The 18,371-nt window shown below is 45.3% G+C and overlaps 1 protein-coding gene and 1 long non-coding RNA gene across 6 annotated transcripts in view; one reads left to right on the forward strand and one right to left on the reverse strand.

The window, feature by feature from the left end:
• Window positions 1-5,416, reverse strand: part of KDM4A (lysine demethylase 4A) — a 40,999-nt gene extending 35,583 nt beyond the window's left edge. For 2 of the 4 annotated variants that reach the window (XM_044770606.2, XM_014867500.3), the window contains exons 1-3: window positions 5,292-5,416; window positions 2,792-2,968; window positions 1,630-1,805 (exon numbers count right to left, since the gene is read on the reverse strand). In XM_044770606.2, the coding sequence (XP_044626541.1) occupies window positions 1,630-1,805; window positions 2,792-2,929 (314 nt within the window). In that variant the 5' untranslated portion in view covers window positions 2,930-2,968; window positions 5,292-5,416. Of the gene's footprint in view, window positions 1-1,629; window positions 1,806-2,791; window positions 2,969-4,995; window positions 5,094-5,291 lie in introns of those variants that run through there. The other 2 variants (XM_014867501.3, XM_070510113.1) reach the window with 2 other exon arrangements.
• A 119-nt stretch (window positions 5,417-5,535) lies between these two features.
• Window positions 5,536-17,946, forward strand: LOC106847924 (uncharacterized). 2 transcript variants are annotated; one of them, XR_006527851.2, is made up of 4 exons: window positions 5,536-5,699; window positions 14,387-14,553; window positions 14,728-14,822; window positions 17,719-17,946. It is a non-coding gene; the product is annotated as an uncharacterized lncRNA (long non-coding RNA). The 2 variants fall into 2 exon arrangements; XR_011503438.1 differs by having other exon boundaries at window positions 5,546-5,699; window positions 14,664-14,822.
• The last annotated feature ends 425 nt before the right edge of the window (window positions 17,947-18,371 follow it).

The following is an 18,371-nucleotide window of genomic DNA, read 5'->3' on the forward strand; positions in this document are numbered from 1 at the left end:
ATGTTAATGTCAACCTAATAAATAAAGTTCAGAACCCTGAAGTTCCCTTTGAAATATAACGTCTCTACCTTCAACTGATCTGCTTTATAAGTTCAGATTTTTACCTGTTGAGTTTTCTTAAAGCTGGCTGACCATGCAGAAAGAAATCAAGAGTGAGAATTTGTTGTATTTCAGATAAAGGTTAAGTTAAAAAGGAAACGAGGCATCCTGAAAGAAGAAAAGGCCTACCACCTGTTGACAAGAAGAGAAGCCTGAGACAGGAGGCCGAGGCCCCTGGTGGAAGCCCATGTGAAACAGAAAGCAGGTGTGGTTGGCTCCAGTGCACAGCCAGAAGTCAGACATGAAAGATGACACAGCCTTTGTTCTGCAGGGCACGTCACACCTCTTCAACATGAGTTCACATCAATTCTCTCATTAGGCAGCAGGTTGGCCAGCAATATAGATGTTTTAAGCGTTGTCAATAAAACTGGAAGAGTACACCCAGAATGGTGAGAAGTCAACAGAAAGGAAGGCAAAGCACAGAAATGGAAAGAGCCAGATCCGGCGTGAGAGAGAGAGATGATACAGCACATGAAGTCACGCCCCCAAAAGTGCGAAGACTGGCAAGCGCGAGATCTAGCTCTGGGCTCGTTAGCAGTGAAGATGCAATATGTCTCACTGGCTGAAATCAAGACATGCGTAGATCGACAAGGCTCAAGAGAAAAAGCAACGGGAAAGGGAGAGATCCCTTGTGGAGACTGAGAATTGAGGAGTACCATGGGAGGGGAGAAGATCCAAGGAAGAGGATTAAGGAAGAGCAGTGGGAGGCGAAGGAGAGAAACACAAAATTCATGCTCTACAAACCTGAGGTCAAATGACAGCTGAGTACTAAACACAGCAGAGAGAAACAACTGAAAACAGCAGGACTAAACAAAGACAGACATTTCTAACAGAGACAAGAACGTACAGATGAGGAAGAATGGAGTGATGCAAAATAGCACCCAGCCTGGCAGCTTGTTTACATTTTGTTAATGTCAAAAAGGAAATGAAAGGGCTGGCCCTGTGGCCTAGTGGGTTCAGTTTGGTGCCCTCCGCTTCAGTGGCTCAGATCCCCAGCATGGACCTACAGTGCTTGTCAGCCATGCTGTGGCATTCACCCACATAGAAAGTAGAGGAAAGGTGGCACAGATGTTAGCTCAGGGCTAATCTTCCACAGCAAAAAAACAAAACAAAACAAAAAGGAAATGAGACAGCAGCTTGATGGGTACTGAGGAGTCTGTGCATGATTAAAGACAGAGATTAAACTACTAAGGCCACTTCTGATAATCAAGTGGTATCAATACATCTGGCAAAAACTCCTTTTGAACCAGCTCCACCTTTCTCTTTTGCAACTTACCAGAGTCAGAAAATGATTCTACTTTTGATGAAAGAACAATGAGATTACTTTATGTAAGAATACGGACAAGTTTAGACTGTGACACAGTACTGAGAGTAGAAAATGAAAATAGAAAGGTCAGAAAGGGAGACAGAAGCTAGAGCTAGGAATCTGCTCTTCAGTAGCACAGCGGCAGTCCTGGAGACAGCTGTGAAGATGAGATGGCAGGTACTAGATGCCATGGCAGAGAAAGGAAGCAACGTGTTTTCACTCACTTATCACTATTGGCTATCTTGCGGAACTCTCGAACAGTCATGGCTTTCTTCTGTATGTTGTATTGAGTAAAGAGGCCAGACTGCCCAGTCACCAGCTGTTGGATGGGGGCAGGAATGACCAGATCATCGATATCATCATAGGATGTTCGTGGCTTCCACTCCTTTGGAGGAACAACCTGTAGGAAATACAAGAAACAAAGAGACAGATCAGAAACCTGGCAAGCTGAGCAGTGTCCAGAAGTGTGTAGGCAGCTATCCAACCTCAAAGTCAATTTTACCAAAGTTACTTGATTTAACCACGCTCACCAAACACAGCAAGTCACACTGTCATGCTAACTCTGATCCAGTTCTGCCACCAACCAGCTGCCTAGCTGCAAGGACCTAAGGTAAGTCATGCTTGTTCTCAGCCTCAGTATCTTTTTTTTTTTAATGTTTTATTTTATTTTATTATTTTATTTTATTTTATTTTTTTTGAGCAAGATTAGCCCTGAGCTAACATCTGCCGTCAATCCTCCTCTTTTTGCTGAGGAAGACTGGCCCTGAGCTCACATCCGTGCCCATCTTCCTCCACTTTATATGTGGGATGCCTGCCACAGCATGGCTTGCCAAGTGGTGCCATGTCTGCACCCGGGATCGAACCGGCACACCCTGGGCTGCCGAAGCAGCACACGCACGCACTTAACCGCTGTGCCACCAGGCCGGCCCTCAGCCTCAGTATCTTATCTGGGCACCAACAAAGGAGGTTGAAGAGTGTATTATCTCTCAGTCTAACAGGAAGTCCACATGGGAAGCCAACTTACTATCAGAGTGCTGGCCGATACTGAAAGGAGAATAAGAGAAGCTGGATGGCGTAAGCACTCGGTGACAGACAAAAACACTAAAACCCCCATCCCCACCATGAGGATGGAAGCACCCAGCAGCTGACCCTGAGACACTGGCTCTTTACCTTCCTTTTAAAGATTCCAAGCAGCTCTCCTCCTACCTAAATGAGAGATGCTTCAGATGTTAACGAAAGGAATTAACTTGCAAATAGGACAGCATACAATCAACTCATCACCCTGCCTGGCTCTCAGTAAAAGTCAGTTCTCCCAGCCTTCATTTAGGAAAAGCCTTACTGCAGCCCTCTGCCACAACAGCCATGTGGAACAGCCCCACCCCTCACCTTGGCCAGCCCAGCCCGATGAGCTCCTTGGGATTCAATGTAGGCAATGTATCGGCTGAAATTCCGGAACTCCTCCATGGTTGGATAAAAAGTCATTATTCGAGCGCTGGGATTCAGCGTTTCAGATTCAGAAGCCATTTTCCCTCCTTTCTGAGGTCACTTTGGTCAGACGGGAATCTGAAAAAAATACATTAAGAGTGTAAAATTATATAAAACGTAATTAAAATTAAATGCTGGGAATGTCAATACTGAAAATAGTAAAAGCTGATGTAGAAATTCTGAAGAAGCATTAAGTTCTCATACCTGGAATCTGCCTCTAGATAAGCCATTTAAATGAACAAGAAACACAGATAGGAAAGCTTCTGTTTCAAAGAACCTGATGGCTGAAAATCCCATATATTCAAATCTCATTTAACTGGAGATACAGTTTCAGCCAAAAAAGAGAAAATGTAATTATTCAGTTGTTGGTCCTAACAACACAGCTGCCCCGCCCGCATTTGACCCTTATCTTTTCAAGTTACTCCCTTATTCACACCTTGCTAATTGCTTCTCAGAGTATTAAACATAATATGCTACAACCAGATTTGAAAAGCAACCTATGACTCCCTTCTAGGGCACAGCTTTAAAACAGGATTGTAGATTCCTAAGAGATCTAAAGAAATCTGACTACAAGATTACATAATTACATAGTTTAAGGGTTAAAAAGTACTCTGATATCAGTAGCATGAGCTACAATTTTTAAAACTTTAAAGTGAAATTGTTCTCACAGCTAAACCAAAAGGGAGTTTCAGCAGTACTTCATGAAGTCAAGCCAGCGACGAGTTCAACTGCACTGTACCCAGAACTCAAAGGACAAAATTTAAACAGGCCATAAACTGGCAATACAGGGCAAACTTCATAACTGACTGGAGAGGTGAAATAAATACTTTGTTTTTAGATGAGGCCTTCAGCTAAGTGGGTGCATCCCCATTGCTGGCTAACACAGCAGAATATTTCAATAGTCTTATTTTCAATAAGAACCAAGCACACCACTTAAAAGGAGCCAGTTTAGAAGCAAAAACTGTATGCCCTTTCCTCTACTGAACACCCCAATCTGGGCCCCAAAGCCATGCCAGTTCACCTCCAAGAGTCCCTAAGAAAGATGCAGAGCTCAGAGGAGAGGAAACTGCCTCCAACCTACCAGCAACCTAGTTAACAGATTGGGAAGACAGCATGGAGCAAAACCGTCTAAGGCAGGAAAGAAGACAACCCCACTATCTGGATCTCTCAGGCTTCCACTTCACCAAAAATAAAGTGTGATCCTGGCCAGGCGCTTTTCATGCACCTTGCGAAAACTTTGCATGGCAGGTATACTGTTATCTCTGTTTTACATACCAGGAAATTTGCCCTCAGTCGTGGTCGTGTAATGCACTGCTCGCACTGCTTCCATTACACGATGCTGCCTACATCATAATCTCTACCTAGCCTAAATCCTTTGGAAGGGCAGACCCAAGTGTGGGGGAATCAGAAGCTTACTCAATTTTGAGGACCCTCTTTTTTTAAAAAAGAATACAAAGTATCTTACTTTCGCAAATTTTACAAAAACATATAATCAGATGAACACAGTGTTAGGGCCCATCCCTGGGCCTTGGAAGCCCCTAATGGGGCTTCACTCGCCTCTGGCCTTATTCATTTTTGTATGCCTGGAACCTAGAACAATGCTCGGCACAAAGTAGGCACTCAGTAACTGTTGAATAACAGACTGCCTCGTCCTCACCTCAGTTGCTCATTCCCTTTCTTCAACCCTAGGATTCCCTTCCCCCAATCTATTCCCTGGGGAAAGCTCCTGTTCCCGGACACCTTCCTTCCCCCATCCAGCAACAAAGCCTAGTGGTTTAAGAGCACCAGCTCCGGAGTCAAAACAACTCTGAATACAGATCCGGTCTCTGCCATTTATGAACTGTGTGACCTTGGCTGTGTGAGTTGCCTGAGTCTCAGTTTCTCCACCTGTAATATGGGGATCCCGACCTCCCTGCCCTGCAGGGTTACTGTGATTAACTCAGATGATGCAAGCGAAACGCTAAGCACCAGGCCCGGTACTTAACTACTCAATAAAGGTAGCTGTTGCTAACAACCCCTTCAAGCTCCCACCCCCTCCCCTCGCAGCCCTCCCGCGGGCATCTCTCCCACGGTAGCCCCGCGCTCCCAAGGTCCCCAAACCTCACCGCTTCCAGGTCCGGCCCCTCCCGGCCCCGCCGCCTAGGCGAGTGGGGCCCGACCGCAGGAAGAAGAAAATAAGGCCCAGTAGACCCGCCCCCCTTCCCGTCGTCTATTGGCCATAAGAGATTGGAAAGGACCAATCTCAGGACCCATTTTAGAAGCCCCTGCTCCCGCTGGCTAAGAACCATGCCTATCACTCACCGCTGAACGCTCCCCCCTCCGCCCCTCCCCCACCGGAGCTCACGGTCACGGCCACAAGCAGCAACAAACCTAAAGGATTGCAAAACCCTATGGTTCTCACCTAAAGCCCACCGTCCCGGCAGGGTTAAGGCCAGGCTTCCGCTGTCGCCACTAGCCGCTCCTACTGCTCTCCCAGCCGGCTAAGGGTAAAGCTCCGCCTCTTCCAAAGTCGGCCTCTGCGCAGCCGCACAGCGCCCACAGAGTCAACCAATCCGAGGGCCGCTCTCAGCCCTCAAGAGCCAATGAGCACGCTCTGCAGCCGCCCCAAAGTCCGGGCACATCAATCTTCTTAGCCTATGAGCGCCGGCTCGGGCTGTTGCCAGGAGGAAATGCTGTACCACTCGGGACCGCGGCCACTCAGCATCTCGACTGGATCACGGAGGTGGCCAATCATAAGCGGGCTTCTGGCTGCCCATAGCTAATCAGGATTGAAAGAGGCGAGTGCCTGGAAATGGGACGATCGGCAAGGGTAAGGGCGATGAGGTTATTGCAGGAGGTTTCTAACGAAAGGGTGGGGCTGTCTTTTTGGAGTGAGTAGGGCCCTTGCCCGGGACTATCTCGGTTTTTAAAACTAAAAGTCCTGTGCCTTGGGAACCCCCTCATTTGCCTGCAAACCGGGACATTTCTTGAAAGAAGCAGTTCCTGAAGGGGAAGGAGCTCCGAGGGTCGTTAGGACAGGTCCTGAGGGGGGATGTCCTTGGGGTCATTAAACAGCAGTTCCTCAGTGAGCAGGGATTTAGGGGTCATTAGGAGCAGCTCTTGGGGCGGGGGGAGGAGATCCTGGGAGTCATTAGACGCACTTCTGGAGGGTGAGGGGGTTCCTAGAAGTCATTAGGAGCTGTTCCTGAGGGGTAGTGAGTCGCCTTAAGGAACTCCCCGATTATCAAGAGTGATGGGGAAGGAGGCGTACAGGACACTCTGATAGATCAAATAGAAAAGTAGAGTATCCACAACCAGAGTCATAAAAAGTGTACAAAATTACTCATAGATGAGTAATGGTGGAGTTCACTGGAAGGAGTTATGGAGTCAGATATGTGTTCAAAACCAGTTGCTCCTCTGAGCCTGGGTTTTCCCGTCAGTAAAATGGAAAAGATAATACCTCCTTTGCAGGAACTTTGTGAAGATGAGAGTTAATGTATGTTTGCAAAAAGGACGGTATTACATAGAACGGTATGGACGTAGACCAATCAGGATTTATCCCCTGGGGATGGGTACACGCTTCCCCCCTGGCCTCCCAAAAAGCAGATTTCTGTTTCAAAAAAGACAAGGGAATGACCGTTGGGTAGGCAACCAGTAGTCTTTCACAATAATTAGAAGGTTTTTGTCTCTTGACCTAGTAAGGTAATATATTAGGTAATAGATTATATTGAGTAGCTCACAAAATTGCTATGAACCTGAACAATTCAACTTGCAGGATACACAACAAGGAAAACCACTTCAAATCATGCCATAGAATTCATTCACCGCTGTTCTTGCTGCTGCCACCAAGCACAAGATGCTGCAGCTTGCCTCACAACTGGGCGGTCCTGGACATGGATACAGTTACCAGCATGGCTGTCAGTGCCACTAGGCCATGAATTTGATCTTGCTACATTTCCTATTGCTGCCAAAGAGACTTTTCCAAGATAGCTGCTACTTTGTATCACTAGCTTTCAATTGGTGTGTGCATTTCACAGTGGAGTCTAGATGGAGTTCTCTTGATACCCTCCCATTTCTCTGACCAGTTTATCTCAGTCACCTTTTTTAACTCATCTTTCCTTTCCCACCTCTTAAAGGTTGATATTGGAAGCAAAACTAATTTATGGTGAAAGAAGTCAAAGTTGTGTTACTTTTGGGTAGGGGACAGAGAATGCCGGGAGGCGGAGGCAGCGTAAGGACTGCTTCTGGGGTGTTGGTAATGTTCTCTTTCTTACTCTGGATGGTGGTTATTACACTGGTGTGTTCACATTGTAAAAATTTATTGAGCATGTGAGTTGTGCATAACATTTATTGTATATGATACCTTAATTTTTAAAATTAAATTATGAATTAATTTTTTTAATTTAAATTTGAAAAAAAAAAGAAAGAGAGAAAAACACGTTGATGTCCTAATGGCTCTCTGTCCTTTCCCCTCTTCTCCCATTCTACAAACTCTCCTTAGGTGTTTCTGGTTTCACAACCTACTAGCAGTATGACTCATGGCAACTTACTTAATTTCTCTAATCCACGGTTATAACTAAAATTGGAATAGTACTTCCCCTTCTTGGTTGTAAGAATTGAATGAGATAATGCAGGCAGAGCACTTAGAAGCTGAATTGGCATGTAATGACTGCTCGGTAAATGTTAGCTGTGCTGAGGGAGGAGGAGGAAGAGGACGGCGGCTGTGGTAGTAATGATCCAAAGCACTTCGCATAAAGCCTGAAACAGGAGCTCAGTATACTTAGGCTCTTAGACTTCACTCACATGCACACACTGATGCTGCCCATTCTGTATACTCCAGAACAGTCTTCTCCCCTGAGTTCAGATCCATACATCCTCCTATCTCTGGCTCCCTCCCTGTGGATGTCCTCCAAGTACCTAAAACTCATATCCCCAATAAAAAGCTAATCTTTTTGCCCCACAAGTGAACTCCACCTCCCAGGTTTCCTATCTCACTTAGTGAGGCAGCCATCCACCCAATCGCCTAAGCCAGAAACCAGTAGGCAACTAGGGGCTCCGTGAGGCAGCCCATCACCTCACCCCATACGGCGTTCCACAAAGTAAGCGTTTGCCAAGTGCATAGGTTTGTTTATATGTCCATCTTCCTCCACTAGACAAAAGTTTCTTAAGAGTATCACTTTGGTCTTATTGGTAGTATCATTTAAAAATGTGTTCCACTGCCAGAAATAGAAAACCCTAGCAACTGTGGCTGAAACAACTATAAGGTTATTTTTCTCACTTAAGAATTCTGAAGGGGAGCATTTATTAGCATTGGCTCAGTGCTCAACAAAGGCCCCAAAGATACAGGCTTCTTCCATCTTTCTCCATCATACTTCACAACCTGGGTTTGGCCCTTGGTTGTAAGGTGATTGCAGCAGCTCCAGACATCGTGTCCACATTCATGGGGATGGGGAGGAAAGGGACAGTATCAGCAGCACCTGTTCTTCCTATCAGACCCAGCCAAAAGTCACCCAGAATCTGCCCACCTGCGGTAATGAGTGGAACAGTCCTTTCCCTGCCCTCCTGATGTTTACAATCTAGTGAGGGAGACGGGCGTGAAACGAGTGCTCACGTAAACAAATAAAATCACAAAAGTTGTGCTTGCTATGGAGGAAAAAAAACCAGGGGAGAACAACATTTAGATGGACTTTACTAGCAATGGAGGCAGGATTTGGACATAAAACTGTTGTCATGGCATAAAGTCCATGCCGTGCTCCTAGCTTGAGGACGCTTCCCTGGAGCTTCCCTTTCGCCAGCTCCCAGCACAAGGCCTAGCACATAGTAAACATTACATGAGTAATAATAATGCCAATGTTATTAGCTTAAAAAGTTAACTATATTCGTTGAGCACTTATGATGTCCAAACCCTATGCTCAGTGCTTTATACACACAAAAATTTTTTACCTTGTCATTAACACTTTTCTTTTTAGAAACACAACTTTATTGAGATATAATTTATATACCATAAAATCTGCCCAGTTCAAGGGTATAATTTAATGATTTTTAAAAAATATTTACTGGGGCCAGCCCAGTGGTGCCGTGGTTAAGTGTGCGTGTTCCGCTTTGGCAGCCCGGGGTTCGCTGGTTCGGATCCCAGGTGCGGACATGGCACCACTTGTCAGGCCATGTTGTGACAGGCGTCCCACATAGAAAGTAGAGGAAGATGGGCATGGATGTTAGCTCAGGGCCAGTCTTCCTCAGCAAAAAGACGGGGATTGGCAGCAGATATTAGCTCAGGGCTAATCTTCCTAAAAAAAAAAAAAAAAATTACCAAGTCATGTAACCATCACCCAATCCATTTTTAGAACTCTTCCTTCACCTCAATAAAATCTACCACTGTAATAAGATCCCTCGTGCCCAGTTGCAATCACTCTGTCCCCACTCCCAGCCCCAGGCAGCCATTCATCTACTTTCCATCTATACAGATCTGCCTTTTCATATAAATAGAACCATACAATATGTGGTCTTTGTGTCTGGCTTTTTTCACTTAGCTTTTTTTTTTTTTTTCCATGAGGAAGATTCCCCTGAGCTAACATCTGTGCCCATCTTCCTCTGTTTTGTACGTGGGTCACTGTCACAGCATGGCCACTGACGAGTGGTGCAGGTCCATGCCTGGGAACCAAACCCAGGCTGCTGAAGTGGAGCGCACTGAACTTAACCACTAGGTCACGGAGCTGGCCCCATCACTTAGTGTAGTTCTTTTTGAGTCATCCATGTTGTAGCATGCATCGGTATTTTGTTCCTTTTTAACGTTGAATAATATCTCGTAGTATTGATTGACATTTGGCTTGTTTCCACTTTTTAGCTATTATGAATAGGGCTTCTATCAACATTTATGTGCAAGTCTTTGTGTGAATGTATGTTTTCACTTCTCTTGGGTAGATAATAAGGAGTGGAATTTCTGTGTCATGTAGTAAATTTATGTTTATCTTTGTAAGTAACTGCCAAACTGTTTTCCAAAGTGGCTGTACCATTTTACATTCCCATCAACAATATATGAGGGTTCCCATTTCTCCACATCCTTGCCAACATTTGTTATTGTCTATCTTTCTGATTATAGCCATTCTACTGGGTGTGAATGGTATCTCATTGGGGTTTTAATTTGCATTTCTCTAATGACTAATGATGTTGAGCATCTTTTTATATGCTTATTAGCCATTCATATATCTTCTTTGGTGAAATGTCTATTCAGATCTTTTGTCAACTTTTTAATTGGGTTGTTTGTCTTAATACTGAGCTGTAAGAGTTCTTTATATATTCTGGATACAAATCCTTTATCAGATATAGGCTTTGTAAGTATTTTCTCTCATTCTGTGGCTTGTCTTTTTATTTTAATAATGTCTTTTGAAGTGCAAGAGTTTTTAATTTTGATGAAGTCTAATTTATCAATTTCTTTTATAAGTTGTGCTTTTGATGCATTGACATTAACATTTATTTATATAGTTCTGCTCTGCCTCCAAAATATATCCAGAATCCAGCACGTCCCTCCACCTCCACTGCCACCACCCTGACCCCAGCCACCATCATCTGTAGCTGGATCAGGATCATTCTCTCTGCTTCTGCCCTTGCACCCCTGTGGTCAACACAACAGACAGAGTGATTCCTTAACACTAGAAGCCTGATCGTGTTACTCCTCCTCTTAAAACCATCAGACGACTTCCCATCTCATTCTGGAGAGAAGCCAAGTCCTTATAATGGCCTCCAATCTTCCCCCAGCCCTATCCCTGTGGAACTCCTCCCCCAGCTCACCCCTCCAGTTCCCTATTTCCCCATGTCTGGTGGCTTGCTCCCCCACCTCCTTCAAGGCCTTGCTGAGATGTCACCTCCTCAAGGAAGCCTTCCCTGACCACCACTATATCCTTTATTTATTTTTCTATTGTTTAACTCTCCCCATAGAATGCCCCCTCCCTGCACACAGGGATCTGTGTCTTGTTCACCAGGATCCTCAGCACTTAGGACAGCCCTGACTTTTTTTTTTGTAAAGATGATTGGCCCTGAGCTAACATCTGTGCCAATCTTCCTCTATTTTGCATGTGAGACGCCACCACAGCTTAGCGTGATGAGCTGTGTGTAGGTCCACACCTGGGATCTGAACTTGCAAACCCCAGGCTGCCAAAGTGGAGCACGGGTACCTAACCACTACACCACTGGGCTGGCCCCAGCCCTGGCATTTTTTTTTTTCTGCTTTATTTCCCCAAACCCCCCCATACACAGTTGTATATCTTAGTTGCAGGTCCTTCTAGTTGTGGGATGTGGGACACTACCTCAACGTGGCCTGATGAGTGGTGCCATGTCCGCGCCCAGGATCCAAACCCTGGGCCACCGCAGCAGAGCACGTGAACTTAACCACTTGGCCACGGAGCCGGCCCCAGCCCTGGCATTTTTTTATGTTCACTAAATGTTTATGTTTTTTATGCTCACTAAACGTTTGTTGAGTGAACAAATGATATTCGTTCATTTCATCCTCACAATGAACTTCTGAAGAAGGCATTCTTACTGTCTCCATTTTATAAAGTGAGGAAACTGGATGTAGGGCAGTTGAGTAACTTGAAAAGCACAATGGACCTGAGGATATTTGTTGAATAAAGGAAGGAACGATGAACTGAATGAGTAAACAGACAGGAGGGATTGTGTATACTCGTGGTGCCTTTGGCCTTCACCTCTGGGGCAGTTGCATTCCAGCCCTTGCCTGTGGGCCACTGGCTGCTGAATGGAAACATTTTTCTGTGGAGCTTTGGGTGGCTCTGGGCAAAGGGCCTGACACCAGCTGCCCAGAAAAGAAGCCGTGATCCCCAGGAACACGATGACACAGCCTGACTGCTCAGCCCAGTCCGGGGTAGGGGTGGAGGGTGGGGGGTTTCTGCAGCAGCTCAGTACGTGTAAATAGAAAGAGAATTCCGCCTTAATTCAGCCCTGCAGACAAGATCAGTTGGAAAGACCAGGGTGTTCTAGCCTATGAAATATAAAAATATAAATATCAAAATGCTTAGAGGCAGACACATACATACCCACAAATACACCCTGGAATCCTCCGCTTAACACAAGCATAATTTTTCTTTCTAGCTGATTTCTTCTCACGCTCTGCAGAGGACGGCTCAGTGTTACAGGCAAAGGTGCAAAAAGCCTTGGTGAGCAGCAACAGCAGGCGCCCCCAGGCCACTGCGACGTCGCAGTCTGTCCTTGTTCCTTCACGTGCTCCAACTGTTCTGTTTGGGTTTTGTTTTGTTTTGAGCTCAGGCACCAAAATATCTTCATCTCAAGGCCAAATCCCATCCATGCTTCAAGACTGGACTCAAACTCTGCCATCTGTGCATTCTTTTATCTAAAGATGTTTTTAATAAGCACCTATCTTGTGCCTCCTCTGGGGACAGAGATGAGAACAGCTCTCTCCCTCCACTTGGATAATTATAGACACCTCAAACTCAGCAACAGCAAACTCCCATTTCTCCCCTAAACCTGCTCCTCCCGCAGCATTCCCCATCTCAGTAAAGGCACCCAGATTCATCCAGGTGTCCCGGTCACTCTCGGGTCTTCTCTCTTGCAGCCCACATCCAATCCTGTTGGCCTCACTTTCGAAACCGTATCCTGAATCCTGCACTTCTTCCTTCCCTCGTCACTACCATCCCACTCAAGCCACATCGCCTTTCCTCTGGACCACGGCACCCACTGCCCCTTCCAGTCTGGTCTCCCAACAGCAGCAGGAGTGATCTTTCTAAAGAGCAAATCTGAATTCCCAGCTCTATTGAAAACCCTTTAAAAGCTTCCTGTGCGCTCTCTGTGAATCCCAAGTCCCGTGCCCTGGCCTACAGGGCCCTGACTGATTTGGTCCCTGTCCACTCTCCATCCCATCCTGCACCACTCTCCCTTGCTCTCTGGGCTCCAGCCATGCTGGCCTTCGTTCTGGTTTTCTAAAACACTGCCTGAAGGAGCCTTTACAAGAGACTGCTTCCTGGCAGGCTCCCCTCTGACTCCCATGCAAGTCCAGGTCCTGCTGTCCAATGCCTCTGTCGCTGCAGCACTTTCCCTGCAGAGCATCTGGGAGGGTCTGTAATTATAACGTGTGTGAGATTTCTGTGACTGATGTCTGTTTCCCACCAGACTATGCCTCTAAGGGGAGGGACTTTGTTTTTCCACTGTTGAATCTCATCGCCTTGTACAATGCCTGGTTCATAGTAAGCACTCAATGAACATTCCTGGAATGCTGTTTGTGGAAAGAATGGATTCACGAAGCCACATGGATTGCAGTTTGTATAGTAGTTAAGCATTCAGGCTCTGGAGTTACACAGATCCAGGTTCAAATCTAGGTTCGGCTCCCTTCCTAGCTGTATGACTTATGGTGAGTTGCTTGACCTCTCTGAATCTCAGTCTTCAGCTGCAAAAGGAGATAACACAAGCTATTATACAGAGCTGTTAGGGGAATTAAATTTTAACAATGCAGGTAAACTGCTTGTCACATTGAAGTGCTTAGTAATGCTAACAGGTACTTTGATAGCACATAATAGGTGTGTACCCTGTGTTTGTTGGATTTCAATCTTTAGGACCTCATAGGAACTCAGACAGGAGTAGATGCAGAGAATGCCCTGAAAATGTGCCAGGGAGGAGGCTGGACAGGGTCCTCCCTGGAAAGGGGTCTAGACACAAGGTGTCTGGGGGGAGACTGAGGAGCACCACAGTTCTGGAGTCAAAAACTTACCCCCAGGTCAAAATCCAGTCCAGGTCCAGGGCGACCCTTATTTAAAAAATATTGTTGGGCTGGCCCGGTGGCGCAGCAGTTAAGTGTGCACAATCCGCTTCAGCGGCCCCGGGTTCGCCGGTTTGGATCCCGGGTGCGGACACGGCACCGCTTGGCAAGCCATGCTGTGGTAGGCGTCCCACATATAAAGTAGAGGAAGATGGGCACGGATGTTAACTCAGGGCCGGGCTTCCTCAGCAAAAAGAGGAGGATTGGCAGATGTTAGCTCAGGTCTGATCTTCCTCAAAAAAAAAAAAAAAAAAATATATATATATATATATGTCGTTGCTTGGTAAACCTCCCTTTGAGCCCTTCCTACTATTGGTGGGGGGATGCAGGGCTCTTCTTAGTTGAGGTGGTTGGGGGATGGGAAGTCCCTCTGGGAGCTGAGTAGGGCGTGTGCTCAGGGTGGGAGCAAAAGGAAGCCCCTCCCCAGAGGAGCTGAGGGTGGAGATGCTGAGGACCCGTCTTTAGGCAGCCCGGCCACAACTTCTCCTGACAATCAGATTTACTTCTTGCCTCAGGGCCAGGTCAAACTCCTCCTCTTTCGTCCACCTAGCAAACGTGTATCGAGTCCCTCCTTTGGGCCAGCCTAGGCTGGGAGGCGAGACATAGTCCTCGCCTTCAAGAAGTTCACAGTCCAGTGGAGGAGACAGATGAATCAAACCATAATTATAATGTCAATTTGCATTTCATTTCCGCACTGCAGCCCAGATAATTTCTTTGGTATTTTTTTCTTATTTTAGTATGTGAACAGCTGAAGGAGCAAGAAGAATAATTTCAGCACAGTGCTATGGTTACTGGACGGACAACACAGCTGGATGTGAGGCTGTCTGGTCGAGGACGGGAGGAGGGGGCTGAGACCCATCTCAGGACCCGGACTTGGATGAAGTGTGCCAGGAAGGGTGTCCAGGTGGGTGTGACCACAGCATGGTGTTTTTCTTTCTTTTTTGTTTTTGTTTTTGAGGAAGATTAGCCCTGAGCTAACATCTGCCACCAATCCTCCTCTTTTTGCTGAGGAAGACTGGCCCTGAGCTAACATCCGTGCCCATCTTCCTTTACTTTATACGTGGGACACCTGCCACAGCATGGCTTGCCACGCAGTCCCATATCTGCACCCGGGATCTGAACCGGTGAACCCTAGGCTGCCGAAGCAGAACATGCGAACTTTAAGCAGAACATGTGAGTTTAACCGCTGCGCCACCAGACCGGCCCCAGTGGTATTTTTCTTCCATTGACACATTCTTATGAAAAAACTGCATGTCAGAGGTAGAGAAACTAGAAAATGTATTTAAAATAGGGAGTATCAACCACTTGGAAAATCACTGCTAGCATTTTGGTGCATATCCTTGCCAGCGGCTAATTTTAATATTCACACAAATCCCTGAGGAACTGGCAAAATACAAATTCCAATTCCGTAGGTCTGGGGTGGGGCCTGAGGTTCTGTTTCTACAATGCTCCGAGGTGATGCAGACATTGACGGTCTCCAAATTCACTTGAGCAAGGCTGTAAACTACCTATGTGTGTGTCTGTATTTTGGGTTGTTCCCAACTTTTTAGTATTACGAATGATGCTGCAGTGAATCTTTGCCCATAGAATTTTCATATTTGTCTATTTCCTTTACATAAATTCCTAAATGTGTATCGCTGGGTCAAAGGTAAAGCATATTTTAAGGCTTTTGATACATATTGCAAATATTTCTTGAAAAAGGTAAAACCAGCTTATATCCCCACTAGCAATATCTGAGTGCCCGTTTCCTCACACCATAGTAACGCGTAACTCTTGCCAATTTGATAATCAAACAGGAGTACCTCATTGTTGTTTCAATTTGCATTTCTTTGATTAATAGTGAGGCTGAGTATCTTCCATATTTTTATTGGAATTTGTGTCTCTTCTTTTGTAAATTGCCTATTTGTGTCCATGCCCCTTTGTCTATTAGGGTGTTTACTTCTATTCTTATTGATTTGAAACAAGCTTTGGATTTAACTCTTTGTTACAAATGTTGAGCATGGTGTGCTTAAGAAACCACAAGTCGTTTCTTTTTGAAGATTGGCACCTGAGCTAACAACTGTTGCTAATTTTTCTTTTTCTCCCCGAATCCCCCTAGTACATAGTTGTATATTTTAGTTGTGGGTCCTTCTAGTTATGGCATGTGGGACGCCGTCTCAGTGTGGCCTGATGAGCGGTGCCATGTCTGTGCCCAGGATCCCAACCGGCGAAACCCTGGGCCGCCGAAGCAGAGCATGCGAACTTAACCACTCGGGCACAGGGCCGGCCCCCAGAAACCACAAGACTTTAGATAAGGCTGGGGTAAAGAGTTCAAGGAGAGATGAGCCAAGTGTTGAAGAAGAGCATGATGGGTCTCAGGTGCCAGCCTGGCGACACTGGGGAGGCTGAGAGGCTGCATGCAGCATCCTTGAGTCACATTACAGTTCTTGCTCTAGAAACCGCATGGCTGCATATGGCAGACAGCGCTTCCTCCCTTTCAGCTTACTTTTGCTTAGCACAGCTTAGCTTTGATCTCAAATTTTAGGCTTCATTTAGACTCCAACCAGTTTTTCTTTCTTTTATGTTAACACACAGTCTTCACATTGTTGTCAATTTTACTGAGGTACAGTAAAATCTGCAACCAGAATTGAGGGAGGGGAATTTTCCAGAAATCATCGAATGTCCAGTTGGAAGAAAAACAGGGAACGGCACACAAAAAAATTAAAAGATTATGGGAGAACAGCCGTGTCAGGTAATAAAACAAAGCCACAAAAGTTAAATGGCTAGTTTTGGCTTAGACTAGCCAGACAGATGAATGAAACAGGCTCGACATCCAGAAGTAGACTCTGTACTTAGTATAGTAACTTCACATGTGATAAAAAGGAAGCATTACAAATCAGTGCAGGGAGAAAGGGGACCTAACAATTATGTGGGGGGAAAACCCAATTTAAATACTCACATTAACCCTACACCTGAGTATTTTTAAAAATAAGAATTCCGAGAGATAGTAAACAGGTGGAATCAGACTGATGGAGAAATCAGAGCTGAGAAAAACTACCGCCCAAGGTACCTGAGTCAGGGGTCATTCTTCCCAAGAGAAGCCTAGACAAGTTTTAAGCTCAGAGTCCACAAATAAAAAATCAAAGTGGACGACAGGGCAGACGTCAGAGTAATTTGGCAAAGGGACCCGTTAGCAAAGCCTCGACAGTTGCCATACCACCCTCCTCCTTCAACAACTGCTTAATACAGAACTAGACACAGTATCTTTAACCGTTTCTGGGGAAAATGTCTTTTACAAAGAAGCCCATACCAGGCAAAGTTAAAACTGAGAGTGAGTATAAAAGAAGGATATTTTCAGACATACAAGAACCAGATAGTTTATACTCCTATGTGAAAAAGTTTCACGAGGGAGTACTCCACCGAAGTAAAGAAAAAGACTAACGTGCTGTAGAAGAGCAGCTGTTGAGTGTGATCAGAAATGAAGGAAACGGGGGGCCGGCCCCGTGGCTGAGTGGTCAAGTTCTCGCGCTCTGCTGCGGCGGCCCCGGGTTTCGCTGGTTCGGATCCTGGGCGCGGACATGGCACCGTCCATCAGGCCATGTGGAGGTGGTGTCCCACATGCCACAACTAGAAGGACCCACAACTAAAAATATACAACTATATACTCGGGGGATTGGGGGAGAAAAAGCAAGAAAAAAAGAAATCAGAAAAAGGCTTATTTCAAATTGATGCTTGAAAGATTTTTTAGAAACATACAATTAAAATGCTGTTTATTAGTTTCCAATTTTTAGAATGAAAGACTTAATTGTACTAATAGAAAATAGGATAAACCTTGACAACATGAAATAAAAAATGGTAGTTGGAGGAGGGAGGAGGAGGAATCAAGGAAAGCGAGCTAATTTCCTCATTTTTCAGACAGAGTAATCAATACACACTGCCTGAGGTGAGAAATCAAGAAAGAGATGTTGAAATATATTGTTTAAAGTCATGAGGGGGCTCCAGAAGCAGTAAAAGTAATAAGATATTTAATAAAATCCGGAGGCCCAGTGGGGAGGTCACATAAACGGACTAACTCCCTCATGTTGCCTAGAGGACTCACCAGGTGCTGTCTACCAAAATTAGAGGCAACTCACTACTTGAAGACAGGACGCTCACCACGCAAAGAACGACAATCAGAAGCTCCAGGGAAGAAAGCTGGAGCTGGGGAGGGGAGGGACGAAAGCTGAACTTTGGTATCTTTCAAGACTGTTGGAATTCTTTTCACCTATTTTATCATGTGCACCCATTTTTTCCTTAATAAAAATGTTGACAACCATTTAAAAAGCTATGGCACATCTATAACAGAAGAGTATGTAGCAGTTTAAAAAAATGAGGTCTTGGCATGGAAAGAAATCCACAATATACTTAAATGAAAAGGACTATTTGCAGGAAGATATGAATAATGCGATTCTAGTTGTATAAGAAAATAAAGTTGACATACATGTTGGTATATTCATAGGAAATGCCCAGGAGAGAGATGAAATTGTTGTGACTCCCTCCAGGGAGTTGGGGGCAGGGAGAGAATGGGGACTTGAACATTTTACATTTCTCTCCTATCTGGAAGATTTTTGTTGTTTTTAAAAACAAGTATTTTTTTCTTTTTTTGAGGAAGATTAGCCCTGAGCTAACATCTGCCGCCAATCCTCCTCTTTTTCGTTTTCTTTTTTTTTTTTACTGAGGAAGATTGGCCCTGAGCTAACATCC

The sequence above is a fragment of the Equus asinus genome, chromosome 5 (assembly GCF_041296235.1).
Source record: "Equus asinus isolate D_3611 breed Donkey chromosome 5, EquAss-T2T_v2, whole genome shotgun sequence".
NCBI lineage: Eukaryota > Metazoa > Chordata > Mammalia > Perissodactyla > Equidae > Equus > Equus asinus.